At 42.5% G+C, this 18,667-nt stretch overlaps 1 protein-coding gene across 1 annotated transcript in view; it reads left to right on the top strand.

Moving 5' to 3' along the window:
* MICU1 (mitochondrial calcium uptake 1) overlaps window positions 1-18,667 on the top strand; it is a 275,102-nt gene that overhangs the window by 199,403 nt on the left and 57,032 nt on the right. Inside the window, exons 9-10 of the mRNA XM_066600576.1 lie at window positions 679-816; window positions 7,842-7,950. Of these exons, the coding sequence (XP_066456673.1) occupies window positions 679-816; window positions 7,842-7,950 (247 nt within the window). The remainder of the gene's footprint in view (window positions 1-678; window positions 817-7,841; window positions 7,951-18,667) is intronic.

Genomic DNA, 18,667 nt, shown 5'->3' with positions numbered 1-18,667 from the left:
TGCCAAATTTCAAGTATATATATATATATATATATATATAGTGTGTTTACATATATATATTTGCAGGATAAATTGATGTGCTGTGGATTTAAAATCTATAGATAGATAGATGTTAAATCCACAGCACATCAATTTATCCTGCAAATTTTCTGCATGGATTTCGCCCTTTCAGATGAGCGGAATGAAATCCACACTGAATCTGTCGCAAAACCCATCATAAATCTGCGAGCGGACAATGCAGATGCATTAAAATCCATGATGGATTTTCCACTGCGGAAAATGATTCCAATGTGAATGCGATCCGTATGCTGCATCCATACATAGTAGAAGTGCTGTCCTCTTCCAGTATGCGACGCTGTGGAGATTCTTCTCTATTCGGGTGAAGCAATGCAGTATTTGCATTCTAGGACGCTGTTAGTACCTATCTGATGAAATCATCACTTCAGTTAAAATTGTATTTTTATGGATTTGGAGTTTATACCGTGTACCAGGTGATCTATGGGAGGTACAAGAAGTACATGCCAGATAAAGCAATTCTGAAGTTTTTTCTTACTTTTGGATGCATATTTTTACTTTTATTCTAAGTGAATACCTGATGCTTTTCCTCATTGCCTCATGCACTGTTGTACATTTCTCAGTTGTCTTGCTTGCTAAGAAGGTAATTGTTTTCTGTTTCAGTTTGAGCGCCATGATCCAGTAAATGGTCGCATCACGGAGCGCCAGTTTGGCAGCATGCTGCTGGCATACAGTGGGGTGCAGTCCAAGAAACTCACTCACATGTTAAAGCAGCTGAAGAAACACTTCAAGGATGGGGAAGTGAGTACTACCCTAATTAAACCATAGATGCTATTCACTTAGGGTTTTCTGCTGTTCCGTCACAAAGCTGTTATGTCTGCGTGGTAAACCGTTAAAGGGGGTTTCTTAGTTTTGTGAGGGGAGGTTTTTTTTTTTTTTTTTTTTTTTTTAAAACCCCAAATGTTAAAAGATCCTATGCTCGCTGGCTACGGGCCTCCGCCATTCCTCCCGCTGCGCTTTCTTTACATGCTGCAGTGCTGACTGCTGCAGGCAATCGCAGGCCTCAGCTGTGTGCAGTGACTTTCTGCAGTGGTCATTCTGTATATGCAAAGCACTATTGTGTGTAAAGAGCGCCCATATGGAAAATGGGAGATGAGGCGCTGGAGCTGCAATCAGTGATTTATTTATTTTTTTTATGATTGCCTGCTGTTCAAAAAAAAAACTCAGAAAATCCCTATAATGGTATGTTTACACATGGCGGAAATGCTGCAGAATATCTACAGCCGAAAATGTGCAGCACATTCCGCAGCATTACTGCATCCAAACTGGAGTCAAAATCCGCACCACTGATGTAGATTTTGTCTAGAAATTGACTGCATAACCTCAGATGATTCCAGGAAGCACAGCGCTCACTTCAGAAGTCTTCAGCTGTCAGCGCTTCCTTCTCCCAGTACCCGGCGGCCTCTAGTGATCGCAGCGCCACTGATCAGGTCATGCAGAAGTAGCCAGCAGCTCTACTTCGGACATTCCGCAGCATTTCCACCATATGTAAGCATTCCCTTAGGGACCTCTCACACAGAATGGAGTATTTCTGCGTTCCACACCGCATACTATGGTAAATTCCGTACCAAAATTCACACCGCCCCATGCAGATTTTAATGTGGAATGAAAGTAGCTTATTTCTGTCTGCATCAAAATCCGCAATAAAACTTACAAGTTTTGGTGTGGAATTCGCAGAGGCCGATTATGGTGTGTTTTATTTGGTGCAAAATGCAGAAAAATTCCGCTGGTGTGAAAGGTCACCAAGTGAATCTCCACCTTTCATCAGTGGACACAGATTGTTAAGCTCCCTCTAGTGGTCAGCTGCAGGTAGTCAGCCTGTTTTGCTTTAAATTTATGCCCCTGCAGGAAGTTTGGAGCACTGTAAGAGATCAATGTACCATGGACCACTGTAAAGATACACTAAAGGGGTTTTCTTAGTAAAAAATTGCGGAGGAGGTACGAAATGGTTAAAAACAGCAGACTAAGTCAAGCGAATGTAAGGGATAGTTTTTCTGTGTACAAAGTGACAAGCAATAATTCGATCAATAGTCTTTGTCACCTGATTATCCCCTGATGTGAACAGGCAATCTTTGTCTTTCAATGATTAGCCGATAAGCTTTGCTGGGAGGCGTTCGCATCAACGACCAGGAAACATGAACAGCAATCCATCTGTGTAAGGGCGGCTGCACACGAGCGGGTCAGGAATCCAGCCCTGTGCCCAGCCGGGGATGTGCTTTCCTGTCTTTTTCTTCCTCAAGGTGCGGACGCCGACCATGGATTCTGCCCTGCAAATCTGTTTGTGTGCAGGTAGCCTAAAAGTACACTGGTAGTCGTCTTACGATAACCACTCGCTGTAGTGACTATTCGAATGATAGTTGTCCGAAGGGCTCCTTTACACGGCACATTTTTTATCAGTATTTTGTGAGCCAAAACCAGAAGTGGGTCCAAAATACGGCAGAAATGCAAATCTTTCCAATTTACTTTCTCTACACATCTGGTTTTGGGTCACAAAATACTGATTAAAAATACACTTGTGTGAAGGAGCCCTTAGTTATATTAACTGCTCCATTTCCCTTCGTCTTCATTGTGCTTAAAGGGGTTTTCCAGGGAGAAGATTATTGATGATCTATCCTCAGCTGATTGTGTGCCTGCTAACAGCACCACATTAACATGGGGTCAGAGTGGAAGCAGTAGAAATCTCCGCTCTCTGCATAGTGGCCGGCGTTTGTAACTGCAGGCTCGCCTCTTCTTGATTTCAACGAGTCATGCCTGCAGTTACAAGCGCCGGCCACTACAGAGAGAATGGAGACTTCTGCTCAGACCTCTGTGCTGTTGTGGCGCACAGTCAGCTGATCCGTCGGGGTCCAAAGCGACAGACCCCAGTCGATCAACTATTGATGACTTATTCTGATACCTTTTTTTTTTTTTTTTTTTTTTTTTTTAAGCCTTCACTGCCTCCTCCAGAATATTTTGCTAACTAGGAAAACCTTTTTTAAGGAGTACAGAATTTTGTGCCTGTTTAGATAAAGAAGTTGAGTTCTGTGGTAGAACTATAAACGGGAAAAAAAACTAACAAGCAAAACAATAAAAAAGCTTCCGACTTTGAAGTACTTTGACTGAAGTCTGTGTGATGTGCATGAGAGCTAGCTGCAGTGAGCCGGGAAGCTGCAGGGAAATCCAGTTCCTCTGTATCTCCTGTAACCTTTCTATCCACTTATGTGCGTTATGTGACAGCTTGTATTTTGGCAATTTGTTGGAATGGTAACCGCACGGAATTTGCTTTCTCTCCTCTGAATTGAACTTGGGAAAATCCTGTAGCTAAATCTTGAATTCTCTGTATTGTATTGCGGTGTCCGGCAGCAGCTCAGATTCCCCTCGTTCTACATGCATTGCATTAGTGGAATTAGTGTGCCTAACCTTACAGAACTATCCAGTATCCCAAATGATCTTTCCCATTCCTCAGGCCGGCTTCACACGAGTGTATGCCTATTTGCTTTACGTGCGCATGAGCATAACATTTTTACAGAACGAATGATGCTTTTTTGCACACGCATCGGCATATTTTACTGTACTTTGTGTCCAAAAGGGCATGTTCATTTGCGTGTGGCAAACAGACACACCGATTGAATCTTAATGAGTTTCAGATGTGTTCTTTTTCTGGTGCAGTTATGCAGTGTTTCACGCATCTCCTTGCATATTGCGTGGGCATTTGCGCAAACCCCCCCCAGTCCTCTTGACTTCTATGGGTACCTTTGGTGCGTAAATACGCAGAAAAATAGAGCATGTTATATATTTTTCCGCACACGAAGTGCAGAAATCTGAACAAACCCATCGAAATCATTGGGTTCTACTCTCTACATATTATGCGCACGGATACACCCGTGTGAGGCCGACCTTAGATCAGTGCCCATCCTGGCTTCTAGTGAGTTGCTTTTATGTCTGTGCCTTTAATTGTAACAAATTCTGTAGCCTGTGTAGACTGGTCTTGCATTCCACATCCTACTTTGTGATCTTTTAGGGCTAATGCCTAAATAGCTCAATGTACACTCTGCGGAATTCGGCAGCATGAAATTACCCGCGAAATGTTCTATTTGCCGCAGGCATACGCGCAGACGGCTTCCATTGAAAGTCGCCCGTTACGCTATACTTCCGCTGTAGCACAGCGGAGGTATAGCGCGAATACACGCCCTGCCCACCGCCGGCCACATCATGTGACGCTGCCGCATCATGCGCTGTACTGCGATGCGTGCCGGCAGTGTCATGCAAGAGCTACACAGCGGATCCAGAGGTGAGTATGGGGTCTATAAGTGGGGCGCCGTTACGGACTCCATTGCGGAGCCCCTCATGGCCGTGGGCATTAGGCCTTAGTACTGCTGTATGCACATAAAAATTTCTAATACATTTATTATTGGCTAAGCATTTACTCAAAATTAAGACGTTTTACAGAATACAGTGGTGTCATGGGTTAGGAGTTTAATCCGTTCCGTGACAGAGCTCTTAACCCGAAACACTCATAAGTCAAATCAATTTTCCCCATTGAAATGAATAGAGAAGACCTTAATCCGTTCCAGGCTGTGAAGCTCTCCCAGGGATTTCAATGTGGATGGTGTTGCCCCATTGAAAGCAATAGGACGCTGGCACCCCCGCTGTGATTTTCAGAAAAGGGCTTTAAATATAAGCCCTTCCCTGAAAATCATCCCTAGCTGTAGTAAAAAAAAATTTAAAAAAATATACTCACCTGTCTGCCAGGGCTCAGGTGCGTTTAGCCGCAGCTTGTTCTCCCTGCACTGCTGTTAAGCTTTTCAGCAGGTGGGGATTAAAAATGCAGGGAGAACAGACACACCTGAGCCCCGGCAGCGGCGGACAGGTGAGGTATATATTTTTTACTACAGCTAGGGATGATTTTCAGGAAAGGGCTTATGTTTAAAGCCCTTCCCAGAAAATTACTGAAGGGGTTGCTGGCAGGCCATGGCTTTCAGTGGGGCCACCGGCAGCAGCGGCGGCCCCATTGAGGGCAAGGCTCGTAACCCAAGTTTCTGCTCTTAAATCAGAGCAAGAATTCGGGAGAGAGCCCGCTCTGAAATCAAAAAGCTTGTAAGCTGAGGCACTCTGAACCCAAGGTATCACTGTATTGACAGATCTGATATTCTTTCCATTTGTCAGTAGCCATTGATACTGACTGTTTAACAGGACAGCTAATATGGAAAAAAAGAGTACTACTTTACAGCCTGCGGTCAGGACAGCTTGTGTCTTGTGTACTGTTTGTAATCACTGTTTGTCCTTCTCATGTAATATTGCTGCACTATCCTTTAGGCTTGATGGTAAGAAACCAATAGAGCTGTGGAATCCCATTACTGCTGCTCCATAATTCTCTCATGTCATTCAGGTAGTTCATTGTAAGCCAGTTTGCTGAATAGCATGCTGGATGAAGCACTTCTTATCTTCGATTACAGCCGTGTTCTCCAGATTCCAATTTATGGAGTAGGAAATAGCATTTGCAAATATAATTAGTTCTATGTTCAGTAAATCTTCTCTTCGTTCTTTTTCTAATGTAAAGCTCGGCATTAACATGAGGTCTGTTCAGAGCAGCCTAACTTTGGCTTTTCCAAAAACTGGCCTGTTACGAGAGTAGACAAGGGGGATGATCCACATTATTTAACGTGGAATACTGAAATGTTTCTACCTATTATTTAATACTAATTTTCTCACAAGAGTAGAATGGAATATTGAAAGCATAGGCGAGAGATTTATCAAGTGTTTTTGGCATAGAAAGGTCACAAGATGTGGCGCAATTCCTGCTGGTGTTTAAAAAAAAAAAAAAAAAAATATCACAAAATTAAAACAGGCAAACTTCTCTGACACTTTCCTGAAAAGGGGTATGCCTTGTCAGTAAGGAGCACGGCCACCCTGGACCAACACCTTTATGTATGATTTATGTCAGAAACTGGTGTAAATTATATTAGAACTATACTTCAGCTCCTAGCTAACAGTAATGATAGGTAACAAGTTGTGTGTAATATATATTAGGCACATTGTGCACCGACAAGGCATATTAGTGACAAAGTTCCCATTTGAAGTGAATGAAAACTTTCTCTGCAATACCAAGTCAGGCCATTGTAGAGAGAACCAAGCTTTCTGCTTCCGGCACAGATCAGCTCCATGGACCATCGTAGTGGCCCAGCGAACAGTTAATAGTCAGGGGTCCCAGATGGCAAACTCCTGCCAATCTAATATTGGTGACCTATCTTGAGGATAGGCCATAAATAATTAAACCTTTGCAATCCAATTTTGGATTTAGGGTTTCTAGGGGGCTTTCTCTTTCTGCCATTATACAATGGCACCATCTGCTGGCTAGAGCCAGTACTGCGGTATGTGACCTGCTGGAGAGACCCCAACAACAGAGCAGCTAGTAATATACAGTAAGGCCTCCCTCACACAGGGCGTTTGCAGAAACGCAGCGTTTTGCAACGCTGCGTTTACTGCAGATTCCGCCCCGTTTCAGCAGCGCTGGCATACTGTATGCCAGAGTTTTGGCTGCGTTTTCAGCTCGGCTGAAAACGCAGCCAAGAATGCTGAAAAGAAAAAAAAACTAAATACTCACGTAGCCGCTGCAGTCCGGGTCGCGGCCGCTGCTCTCTGCCGCTGATCCGGGCTCCCTCTGCACTCAGAAGTCTATTGCCGGCAATAGAGTGCTGTGATTGGTTGTCGGCGCTTGCTCGATGCCCAATCACAGCCCTTCATTGTCTCAGCCAATCAGAGCTTGCCGGCGCTGATTGGCTGAGATTGACTGTCTCAGCCAATCAGAGCTTGCCGGCGCTGATTGGCTGAGACAGTCAATGAAGGGCTGTGATTGGGCGCCGACAACCAATCACAGCACTCTATTACCGGAGCCGGGGTTCTCAAACCTGGCCTCCGTCAATAGACTTCTGAGTGCAGGGGAAGCCCGGATCAGCGGCAGAGAGCAGCGGCCGCGACCCGGACTGTAGCGGCTACGTGAGTATTAACTTTCTTTTTTTCTCTAGCCCGCTGGGACTGATTTTCGGGGTAGGGCTTCTATTGCAAGCCCTCACCCCGAAAATCGGCGAGCGGTTAACGCTGCCAAAAACGCGGCACCAAGTGTTGCCGCGTTTTCAGCAGTGCTAAAACCGCTGCCCATTCATTTCAATGGGCGACGCAGGGCTGAAAACGGCCCAAAATAGAACATGCATCACTGTCAAAGCGCAGCGTTGGGAGGCGCTGTGTTTTCAGCCCTGTGTGAGCAGCCCCATTGAAATGAATGGGAGTGTTGTACAGCGTTTAGCGCTGGGCTGAAAAGGCAGCGCTAAACGCTGTATAAAACGCCGTGTGTGAAGGTACCCTAAGAATACCCTGCCGGATGTCTTCTGACATCGAAGCTGTACAGCCTTCAATCAGAATGTCTTTAGACGTCAGACAGTGGATTGGAAAGGGTTAAAAGCTTGACAATCCCTTACAACTAAAATTCTTTTGACACTTTCAGACTATCGGGTGAAGCTTCCATCTTGAAAGAACAGACCCATATTTAACAGATAGAAGTAAGCTTTAATTCCAGCTGTTACTGTAAGAGCCCAGTTGTCAGTCACAGCTCCTATAAGGGCGGGAGCTCCCACTCATGTATGTTTGTCCGATAACGAGAATGGTTTCATAGTCCTTGTTCTCCCAGTTTTATAAAACAAATTAAATTAGAAAAATAGGAATTGATGCAGAAAATATCCATATCATTTACATTTGGTAAGAAATGCAACCAAAAAATATTTGTTTTCCAGGGCTTGGCATTTGAGGAAGTAGAAAATTTCTTTACCTTCCTGAAGAACATTAATGACGTTGACACGGCCCTGAGCTTTTACCACATGGCAGGAGCTTCTCTCGATAAAGGTATGTGAAATTGGTGGTTGGTGCTGGACATGTTGAATGAAGCAACATTGACCCATCTTAAAGAGGTCAATAACGTATTTCTGCACAGTTAGTCTTTGACTATGGGACTAATGCTATCATAGTCTGTGGGAATCAGGTAAGTTTACTTCATCTCTCTATGACCAGCACCATTGTCTCAAAACACAACTCTGAACTCAACAGTCCCCATCGCTACCTATGTAACTGAGCTAGCAGGTAATGGTTCATGTTACCGTAGCATGAAGCTGGCCACACACATTAGATGGAAGTCAGCAGAACCTGAGGATTTCATCAAGATCTAACAGTCTACTATATATTAATCAGCCGGACAGTTTTCAATGGCGGATCTTGGGGCAGAGAAGAATTGGACTTGTTGGATTCTGACAGATACAGACTAGGTTGTTTTATTGGTGAAGGGTAAGACGTAGAGATGAGCGAGCATACTCGCTAAGGGCAAGAGCATTGCCCTTAGAGAGTACCTGCCCGCTAGGGAGCACAGATTCAGCTGCCGGCGCCAGGCTGGGGCGAGCGGGGAGGAACGGAGGGGAGATCTCTCCCCCCCCCCCCCCCCCCCCCCGCTCCCACCTGCTCATGGCCGCAACTCACCTGTCAGCCGCGTCAGCGGCCGAACCTTTTCTTCCGAGTGGGGAGATACTCTCTAAGGACAATGCTCAATCGAGCAATTGTCCTTAGCGAGTATGCTCGCTCATCTCTGGTAAGACGCCTTCAGATCAGCAGAATAAGGCCCAATGTCCACGGCACGCGCTGATTTTCAATGTGGATATCTGCAGCGGATGCACTGCGGATCATCTTAAAAGTGATTTCTTAATGGCTTGTGAGTGATCGCAGATTGTGTGCATTTTCATTTCCCATAGAGATGAATGGAACCACATCCGCACAGGATCCATGATAAAATGAAGCATGCTGGGATTTTTGATCCGTGTGGGGCATCCGCAAAGCACCTATTGTATAAATAAGTCTTAATTGTATAGCGCCAACTTATTCTGCAACGCTTTCGAGTAATTTATTACCTCCCAGCAAGCTGGGTACTTATTTTACTGACTTTGCAAGGATGGAAGGCTGAGTCGACTTTAAGCCGACTACCTTTACCATGCAGTGTTGAACTTGAAACCTTCCAGTCATGAGCGATGGCTTATAGGACTGCATTTCTGCTGCCTTAGCACTCTGCCACATCGGCTATATTACTATAGTTGCACCTACTTGAAGAACACATACTAAGAAATGCAGGTTATGATCAGAGTATGGGGGAATAAGCTGACAGAGGTTTATTACTCCTCGACCATTAGACTCCTTTTAGTTTCAGCAATGTAGTCTGCTAAAAACAGTAGACAAAGACCCACAAAAAAAGCCTAATACGTTTATAAACAAAGCTGTTAATTTTGGTATGGCTGTTTAAGAAATGTGAACTCTCTCTAAGTAATAATGTGCGCAATACACTGTATAAAAGATCCTTGATGTGTGACTATATTATCCCATGCCTTCAGTCCTCCCTCACACAGGTGTTTTTGTACAGCGTTTAGTGCTTCTTTTCCAGCACTGCGCTAAACCCTATACAGCGCTCCCATTCATTTCATTGGGCTGCTCATACAAGCATCAAAACGCGTAGCCTTCCACGCTGCGCTTTGACAGCGATGCATGTTCTATCTTTGACCGTTTTCAGCCCCGCGTGGCCCATTGAAATGAATGGGCAGTGGTTGCAATGCTGCTGAAAACGTGGCACAACCTGGTACCATGTTTTTGGCAGCACTAAACGCAAGCGCTAACTGTACTACCTTAATTTAAAAAAAAAGACTACTCACCTAGCTGGCGCCGTCAGAGTTCCCACCGCTGTTCTCTGGAGCTCCTAGCAGGCTGCTGGGCACTTTTCAAGCCGACAAAGCATCTCTTGCTAGTGATGGGGATTGAAATCCCCGCCATCTAGTGAGAGATTGCTCTGATTGGTTCAGAAGCGCCAGTTCCGCCATTCAGAGCCTGCGCTTGATGCCCCAATCACAGCCATTCTGTGAATGGCTATGATTGGTGCATCCAGCGCTGGCTGTGATTGGCTGAGCCTGCTGACACTTAGCTGCCTCAGCCAATCAGAGCAATCTCTTGCTGGAGGCTGGGTGTATAAACACCGTCACTAGCAAAAGATCCTCTGTCGGCGATAACAAGTGCCTGGAGCTCAAATAGGGACCTGGATAGCACCAGCTGAGCATTGTTTTTTTTTTTTTGGTTTTTTTTTCCAGCATCCTTTACTGCATTTTCAGCAGGGCTGAAAACGCAGCCAAAACGGTGTCAAAGATGCTTGACAGCGCTGCTGAAACCGCAGTGTAAACAGCATTGAAAAACACTTTTCTGCAAAGGCCTCAGTTATGATAGACCCGGTGCTGATAATCTATTCGTCATATAATACGCGTTATGACAGAGTCAATAAATAAAAAAAATCTTTCCAATAAGAAGTTATTCTTCACCAGTAAATTTAATTTCTGTAAATACAAAACCGTCCTTTGAAGAATTAGACCGCCGTTGCACTGAACAGTTGCGCAGCGTGCGCTGAGAATTACTGTGTGATTACTTTACAATGAAAAGCCATTAAGTGTTCATCATAATCTGGCTACAGGGTGATTCTAGTCCATTGGAGTCCGTGGATGATAGCGCACCATATGGTGATTCTTGCAATAATTACAGCAGTTTATTATGATGCTTTTTAAAATAGGATGGTAAAAATGTGTTGGCTTTGTGACCGGTGACTCAAAGCTATTAAAACCTTGTCTCTAGTTTGTAAATGTGGTTCTTGTAACACAGCCTCCCTACAGTGCTTATTATTTCCAGAGGACAGCTTACCTGTGTAACGTTCTATCTGTCTGGTATGATGGCTTTGTGTTCAGGTCAGTCCCTCACTTTGATCATCCATAGGGTTACCAGACCTAGGAACCTATTAGTAATATACAGTAATAAAATCACCATTTTCCAGATTTAAAATATTAAATGATCTGTAAACATCAGGACTTGAGTTCTGTGCTCATGTGAAGTCTCTTAATACCCTCTCCATCCATTTATGTGCTATCTTTGCCGCCTACGCCAGTAACAGATGCTAAGTGCTGGATTGTAGGACCTTGACCAACCTCTGGATTATTCACAGCACGCGCAGTCTACAATCTGGGACCTCAATACTGTTATCGTGGCATTATTATAGCACTTATGTAGACTGTTTAGATCATTGTTCATAGAGTATGATATTATTTAGTCACTATTTGCTTTTGTTATTTAGGTTATGTATTGACATAATCTGGCTTTGTTCACGTATACACGAAGAGCTTCTGCTGAACATTTAATCATGGTTTCCATTAACAGCAAGAATTACTGGTACAACATGCAGCTTAATCTCTGCCATCAAACCACTGAAAATTTTGCCAAAATTTTGACCCTTTCCAATCCGATTTCCTGGTCACCTGCATTCTTCCCAGCTCTTATTTGTTTTGGGTGAGAACCACGTGGTGGGTTCCTTAAAGTTACTCACCAAAAATCATAAAAATGACCTGTCATGATGATTTTTATTAAAAATTCTTTTTGAAAATTAAACGTGAGTTATGAGTGTTTCACATCAGGAAGATCATTTGCCATAATCCCTGGGAGCTATGCAGGGAAATCTCAGGGTCAGATAAGGTCTGACACTGGATTGGAAAGGGTTAATGGACATTTGTCAGTGTCTCTGCCGCTACTAATCCAGCAGAATATTATGGACACAGACATTGCAGACGGGCTACATATACCTTCTCTGCTGCTTATTCTACATTGAGAACCACAAAATGAGCTTTTGATGTTGCTGCACTGTATGTAAATAAGGCTAGAACAGTCTGATGGGTGGTTCATTGCTAGAGAGTGATCCTGGGCTTTCCTTCAACCGCTCCTCCTGGCTGTTGATTGGCCGCTAGCATCATACTTGAGCCTTCAGTACTGTTATTTGTGCACTTCATAGTAGGGTCTGCATATAGGATTGTGCTTAAGGTCCTCCATGGACCTAGTTTCAGGCCTGATATTTTCCATTACTGTAACCACAGTTACTACAGATACTGAGGGGCCTAAAAAACTGCATTTTGATTAGAGGTTTTCTGGGACTAGATATTAATGACGCAGAAGGGGAAATTAAAAAACAATCACAGAAAATGGCCGCTACTTACTGAGTGAGGAGTGCATATAGATGCATCCTCCTCTCACCATGCAGGTAGCTGACTACCGTGAGAGGATGCATCTATATGCACTCCTTACTCAGTAAGTAACGGCCATTTTCTGTGATTGTTTTAAATTCTTGATTTCCCCTTCTTTGATGCATTTATATTAGTGTAGGGATCCACTACAACACAAGGAACCGTGAAGTGGTTAGTGGGCTCATGTATCTTGGCCAAAATCCAACCAATGCCTTGCATTTATTATCTATCATTTACATGCAGCGTGGCATTAAGACTCCAGGGGGAGCCCAGGGTGGCAGTACTAATGTGGTTCACTGTTGGATATGCAGGGCAACCCGCCGAATTATCATAGCGTCATTAATAGGTTGCTGGTCTGCATGGTGAACTACATATATCAGAATGGTCTGGCACCCTGTATCCACTATGTGTGGGAGTGTACACCAAGCAGCCACCCCCCTCATTATCAGGAGGCAGTGTGAGTGGCTGTCTCATCGGTGTCCTGCACAGGTGTTATTGGCTCCTCCATTTGGTAGTCAGCTACCTGCATGGTGAGAGGATGCATCTATATGCACTCCTCAGTCAGTAAGTAACGGCCATTTTCTGTGATTGTAGATATTAATGACCTATCCTCAGGATATTTCAACAATAGTTGATCCGTGGGGTCTTTCACCCCTGATCCGCACTGATCAGCTGACTGAATTTTCCACAACACTCTGGTGGGTGTCTGCAGACCTGTGATGCCACGTCCATTAGTCACATGGCCTGAGAGCAACTACATCCCATTTTAAGTTCCTGTACAGTGCTGTGCTTGGTATAGACTGAAGTAGCTCTGCTACTGTCACTTCAACCAGCTGATGTAGTCCAAAGGGGCAAACTCCCACTGACAACATATCCTGGGGATAGATGATCAAAAGTTTAGTTCTGGAAAAACCTGTAAAGGTTATGTCAGACTCACTAGCCAAAAAATTTGTGTAAATTCTAATGGCAGATTACAATAAGTACATTTGTTGGCATTGCTTAAGTGGTGGAAGCAAACAATAAAAAAAGGTGCGGTTAAACACTTTTGTGATAAGCATAAAGGCAGTTTAAATACTTTTTCATTCTTTGGAATTGAAAAGGTCGTAAATAAAAAGAAAGGAACAATCAACCCGGATAAAGTGTTTAAAAGAGAAGCGTTCTGGATATTAAACTTAAATACAAGATTCCCTAAAGGAATGAATTATAAAACGGACCTTTTATACATTTATTAGGTATAATAATTATTATTTATCAAGTAACACACATTTATTCCAGCATGATTTCATTATGCTGGAAGTGTATGGTGTAGCGTTATTGATTACTATATATCGCTGGTAATAACATTCCATACTAATAATTTGTGTCTTGATTTAATATTGCTGTCAGAAAGGTTATTTTCCTTTTGTTTCTATAACAATGATGTATTGTTTTCATACTCTACTCTTTTCAGCGGAGCGCTCAGTATATGTATATGAATATGCTATTCTTATATACCATATAATATGTCATGCATATATAAAATGATCAGGGCAAGTTCCTGCAGGAGGAACGAGCTCTGGTAATTGAAGTAACAGATTGCCATGGGTTAATTGCACGTGTTTTTAATTCACTTATTTTCACTAAACCTTTTTAAGGTCTGCATTATGCATTTGTTAGTCAGAGGTGAACAAGGTTTCATAACCGAAACGCGTTCTCTGTATTATTCAAGCACCACAAGAAAATAAAAAGCAAGTTTTTCCACAAAAAGCTGTATTCCTGCAATTGGATTGTTTTGCTTAAGTGGTGGAACCTGAATACAGGGGTCTACAGAGTCTATAAAGTGAATTAAATTTCAGGAAAGATGGTAAACAGAACTTTCTGTAGGTAGATCGTAATTTAAACAATTCTTGTTTTTAACTTTTCTGATTCGCCATCTCTGCTGTACTTTTTTCTTTTTATAGCATGTAGACAGTTCTGTCTTACAGGCTGCGTTCACACCAGGCGTATTCCCGTTGGAAATCCCACGGTTTGACCGCAGCCGAAACCGCGAGATTTTCAACAGGAGAACCGCCGCGGAAAAACCCGCGGCGGCTTTGAAGCGGCCCGACCGCTCACTTTTCCATTGCGGCCAGCGCTCCCATAGAGAAGAGCGCGGCCGCGGCGAAAGTAAACAATAAATAGACATGCTGCATCTTTTGAAACCGGTTTCAGCCGGACTTACCGCAGCAGATTGGCCGTCCCGTGTGGACGAGATTTCTGAGAAATCTCGTCTACATGGCTGGCTAATCCCAAGATTAGCGGCCGCGGGCGGATTTGCCGCGGCGAAGTTCCGCACGGCAAATCCGCCCTGTGTGAACCCAGCCACAGGGTTAGAGATTGCAGATCTTGTGTATGAGTTATTGACTTATTGTAAGACCAGATATTTCCCCTCTACCAGCAATGACAGTTGTTTTGCAGGCCACGTGAGCGGTTAGTGGAAGAAGGTTCTACTTTGTTCTGCCATACAATGTTTTCGCTCTATAATGTGCATGTAAAACACTTGTTTTCATAGTTATAACAGGAAGAGGTATAAATTTGAAATTTGTATGCCGTTTCCCTCCTACAATCATCGTTTAACCATCTGCTTAGCATCTTTGAGTTTTGTGACTTGTACTCTAAGATTTGATGGTGCCCATAAATAATAATGGTATCACTGCAATGTGAAGCTGTTTAAGGCAAAAGCAAAGCGGCAATCAAATTGTTTCTGGCGTCACATAATTTAGAGGAGTACAATAAGGTTCATACATTAAGAGCCGTCCTTCACTGTGGTATTCTAAAACGTATAGAGTGCAGATAAACCACAAGACACTTTATAGAAAAAGTGCAAATATGAATTGTAACATTGCCTATGGCAACAAACTATTTTTGGCCTTTTTTTTATCCTTGAGAAGTCTATAACAAGTCCGACAGCAGTCTGCTGTCCATTTTTAGTCACAGAGAGCTAATGGTAGGTTCTCCTTAACTACAAAAGACACAAGTAAATGTTAAGATTTGGAAAATTGCTATAAAGGCAGTGTCTTGGATTTCACATTGAGATACTGTATATCATTTCCCACACTTATGCTCTATGACTGGCTGAGACAAATCCCCTTTTGATGTAACACACTCTTGGCTAAAATATAGACCATAGTTTATCATCCGTCTGCACACACCTAAATGCCGTGCATGTAGAAGGCATAAATAGAACAAGGTCCTGAACTTTGAAATATCATAACATTATTTCAGTAGTCTCTGGTTAGAAAATATTGCTGAGATCCATAAGAATCCACATACATTTTATCGGCCTGAAGTCTAGTTTAGTTCTCCTCTGCTGAGTCATAAAGATGCTCTGTATTTTATACCGTAACAGTTTCTTGCTATATTTATATATTTCACATCTCAGAGGTATTATGGGTAATATATCAAGGTGATACTCCAGAGAATTGTGCATGCTTCAGTAAATGGAAGTCATCCCACTGCAGATCTCGGGGCAAGCAAACTGAAATAGTTCAGAACTACTCAAAGCAAGTAATTCTTAGAGGGAAAGCTCACATTTTGTAGCTTAGAAAAGTGGGAATGTACTGAATGTTGTGCGGTCCTAACATAAGATTCACAATGGGATAGAATTCTTACATTTTGATTGGTTTGATTCTAGAGTATTGTGGATGGAGTTATGTCCTAATATATGGAAAAAGTCAGTTTGTCTCTAAGGCCTCATGTCTACGGGGAAAATCGGGCCCGTCGTGGATTCTTCATGAAGGATCCGCTGCGGATCTGTCCCCGTGGACATGAGGCCTTAGTAATCTAAAAAAAAAGTGGTTGTGTTATACTCCTGAAGCTTATCATGCATATAAATGTCTGTCTGTGGACCCCACAGAGTTTTCTAGTGGCACCCTTTTTCTCCTTTTCCCCATTAAAGGGGCAATTCAGGTTTAAGGAAAATTATTTTTCTAACAGTTTGGCACTTTTACTTTTTCAGTCTAATATATAGATGCTGTGAAAATATTGAGACTGTTCAAACATGCGCCAAATCTTTTCTAGTGTCGAATACTGTTAGATTTCATGCATCTTTTGGCACACATTGGACTTTTCTACTTTATACCAACTATTGGGTGATATATTTTAGGCCAGATTTTGTCCCTAAAAAGGGGCTCACACCAGTACTAAATCGAGTGCATTTTACAAACTCAACAAACTTGTGCCTTTTTGTAGACACTTTTAAAACATGTTTTAGCAAGGTGCAAGTATCTGTGCTTTTTTGTGCAAGTCATCAATCAATTTATATGAAGTGATAAGCGCCCAAATGTTGGTGAATATGCTGGAATTCTGGTGCAACAGGAATAAGAAATTTACTAAATCTATTGAAAACGTGCTTTTTTAACACTTTTTTTAGGTTATCTGTCTGTTCCCCCTCCCTCTCCCCCCCCCAAAAAAAAACAAACTATGCAATTTAAAGTTAAATATAAAATATTGGACTAGGCAGTCAGCACAAATGGTTAAAATTCCTATATAGTAGAGCACACTAATCTCTGTTTACAAGCTGATACAAGGAAAAGATTATTTCCAAGGTAATCTCATAATAGTAAGAGGAGGATTAGAATGACTGCTGTATTGTTTTCTTGATATGCCTAGATAAACATTACCTAGACAGAGGTAATAATAAAAGCTAAAACAATAAAAGTATAAAATCAGCCAAGCAGTTAAAAAATAGCGCAGCATGCAATTGTATGGTTAATTTTAAAATGTGTCATTTAAAGCCCACCTGTGGATTGGAGTAAACAGGTATAACTACATTAGAACTTTGATAAAGAATTGGTGAACGCATAGGTGATAACATATGTAAGCCTGACTGATCAGAAGACATCAGTGCAAAGAACAATGGTGTTCTAATAAGATTTACAAATACTGAGTTAAGGCCCTTTTACATGCAACAGTTGTTGCTTAAAATTTGATCAAACCGCCAAAAGTGAGCGATAACCGTTACATTTAAACGCGGGCAGTTGTGTACTATTCTATACGTTCAATTATCTTTCAGCCCTGTTTTTTTAGCTGGCATAATAACTATCTTTAAGCCGCTGAGAATTTGTTTCATTTAAATGCAGTTCGTTCAGTCTTTTCAGCGATTAAAGGCCCATTTACACGCAAAGACAATCTTTCAAATGATTGAAAGATTGACAGTTTTAGCAATCGTTTTGCATAAAGTGTTAATGGACACTAATGTCCTTTAACATTTTATCAGCTTCATTTGCTTGTAATAGGTCTTCCAGGAGCTGTTTTCAGAGCACAGCTCCATTGTTCTTGCACGGGCTGTCGGTAGATTACAATGTAATCTCTGATTCCCGTGCAGAACACAGCGTAGTCTGTTTAATCTCTCTCTTGCTAATTGATAAATTTTAAACCCTCCTTAAAATTATAGTTCAGCCGAAAAGTGAACGATGGCAGCGTTTACATGCAATGATGATCGCTCATATGCCATCGTTTGAATGAATTCTGAGCGATAATCTTTGTGTGTAAATGGGCCTTTAGGATAGTTTTGTTTGCTTTTCATATACAATAAGCACAGTGCTTACTCATGCTGGGAGAGAACAATGTACTCATTGTGTATCCAAGGGAGAAAGACAATTGACTCTACAGGCCAAATAATCTCTTGTGCAAACACATGCCCAGCTGCTACTGAGTTTACTTTAGCTAATAAGGGAAAATACAGTTTATTAGGTTCGAGTACGGCAGCAACTACCAAAGACTGGGATGGCAAATTATTACAAGAAGATCAAATCAAGCGTAGGTGTCGAGAATATACAGCAGAGCTGTATGCAGGCAATCAAAAAAAAAAGACCTGTTGGATCACGTACATCAAGTAGAACAAGAACCGGGCATTCTGGAGGAAGAATTCACATGGGCCCTGAAACAACTACCAAACAGGAAAGCTTCGGGTGTTGACCAAATACCAGCCAAACTGCTTAAACCAGTGTCAGTCAAGATTCCTCCCGACCTATGTTAAAAGATCTGGAGCTCCAAATTGTGGCCCAAAGACTGGATAAGATCGGTCTTCGTCACACTTCCAAAAGAAGGTGACGCTCAACAATGTTCTAATTACTGCAACATCTCCCTCATACCTCACACAAGCAAAATTCTTTTGAAGATCATACAAAAATGCATCGCGACAATTGTTGAATGGGAACTGCCGGACATTCAAGCTGGCTTCCGCAAAGGATTTGGCACCAGAGACCAAATCGCGAACCTGCGTTGGATTATGGAGAAGACCCGAGAGTATCAAAAGGATGTGTACATATGTTTCATCAGCTACAGCAAGGCATTTGATTGTGTCGAACATGACAAGCTTTGGAAGTATCTGAAGCAAATCTGTGTCCCTGAACATATTAAACAGCTTATAAGAGCGCTTTACAAAAACTAAGAAGCAGCAGTCAGGACAGCTTATGGAAACACTGATAGGTTCGGAATCGAGAAAGGCATTCGGCAAGGTTGCATTT

Source organism: Eleutherodactylus coqui, chromosome 4 (genome assembly GCF_035609145.1).
Source record: "Eleutherodactylus coqui strain aEleCoq1 chromosome 4, aEleCoq1.hap1, whole genome shotgun sequence".
NCBI classification, from domain to species: Eukaryota; Metazoa; Chordata; class Amphibia; order Anura; family Eleutherodactylidae; genus Eleutherodactylus; species Eleutherodactylus coqui.
Note: the sequence above shows the minus strand (reverse complement) of the source record. Positions and strands in the feature narration are given on the sequence as shown.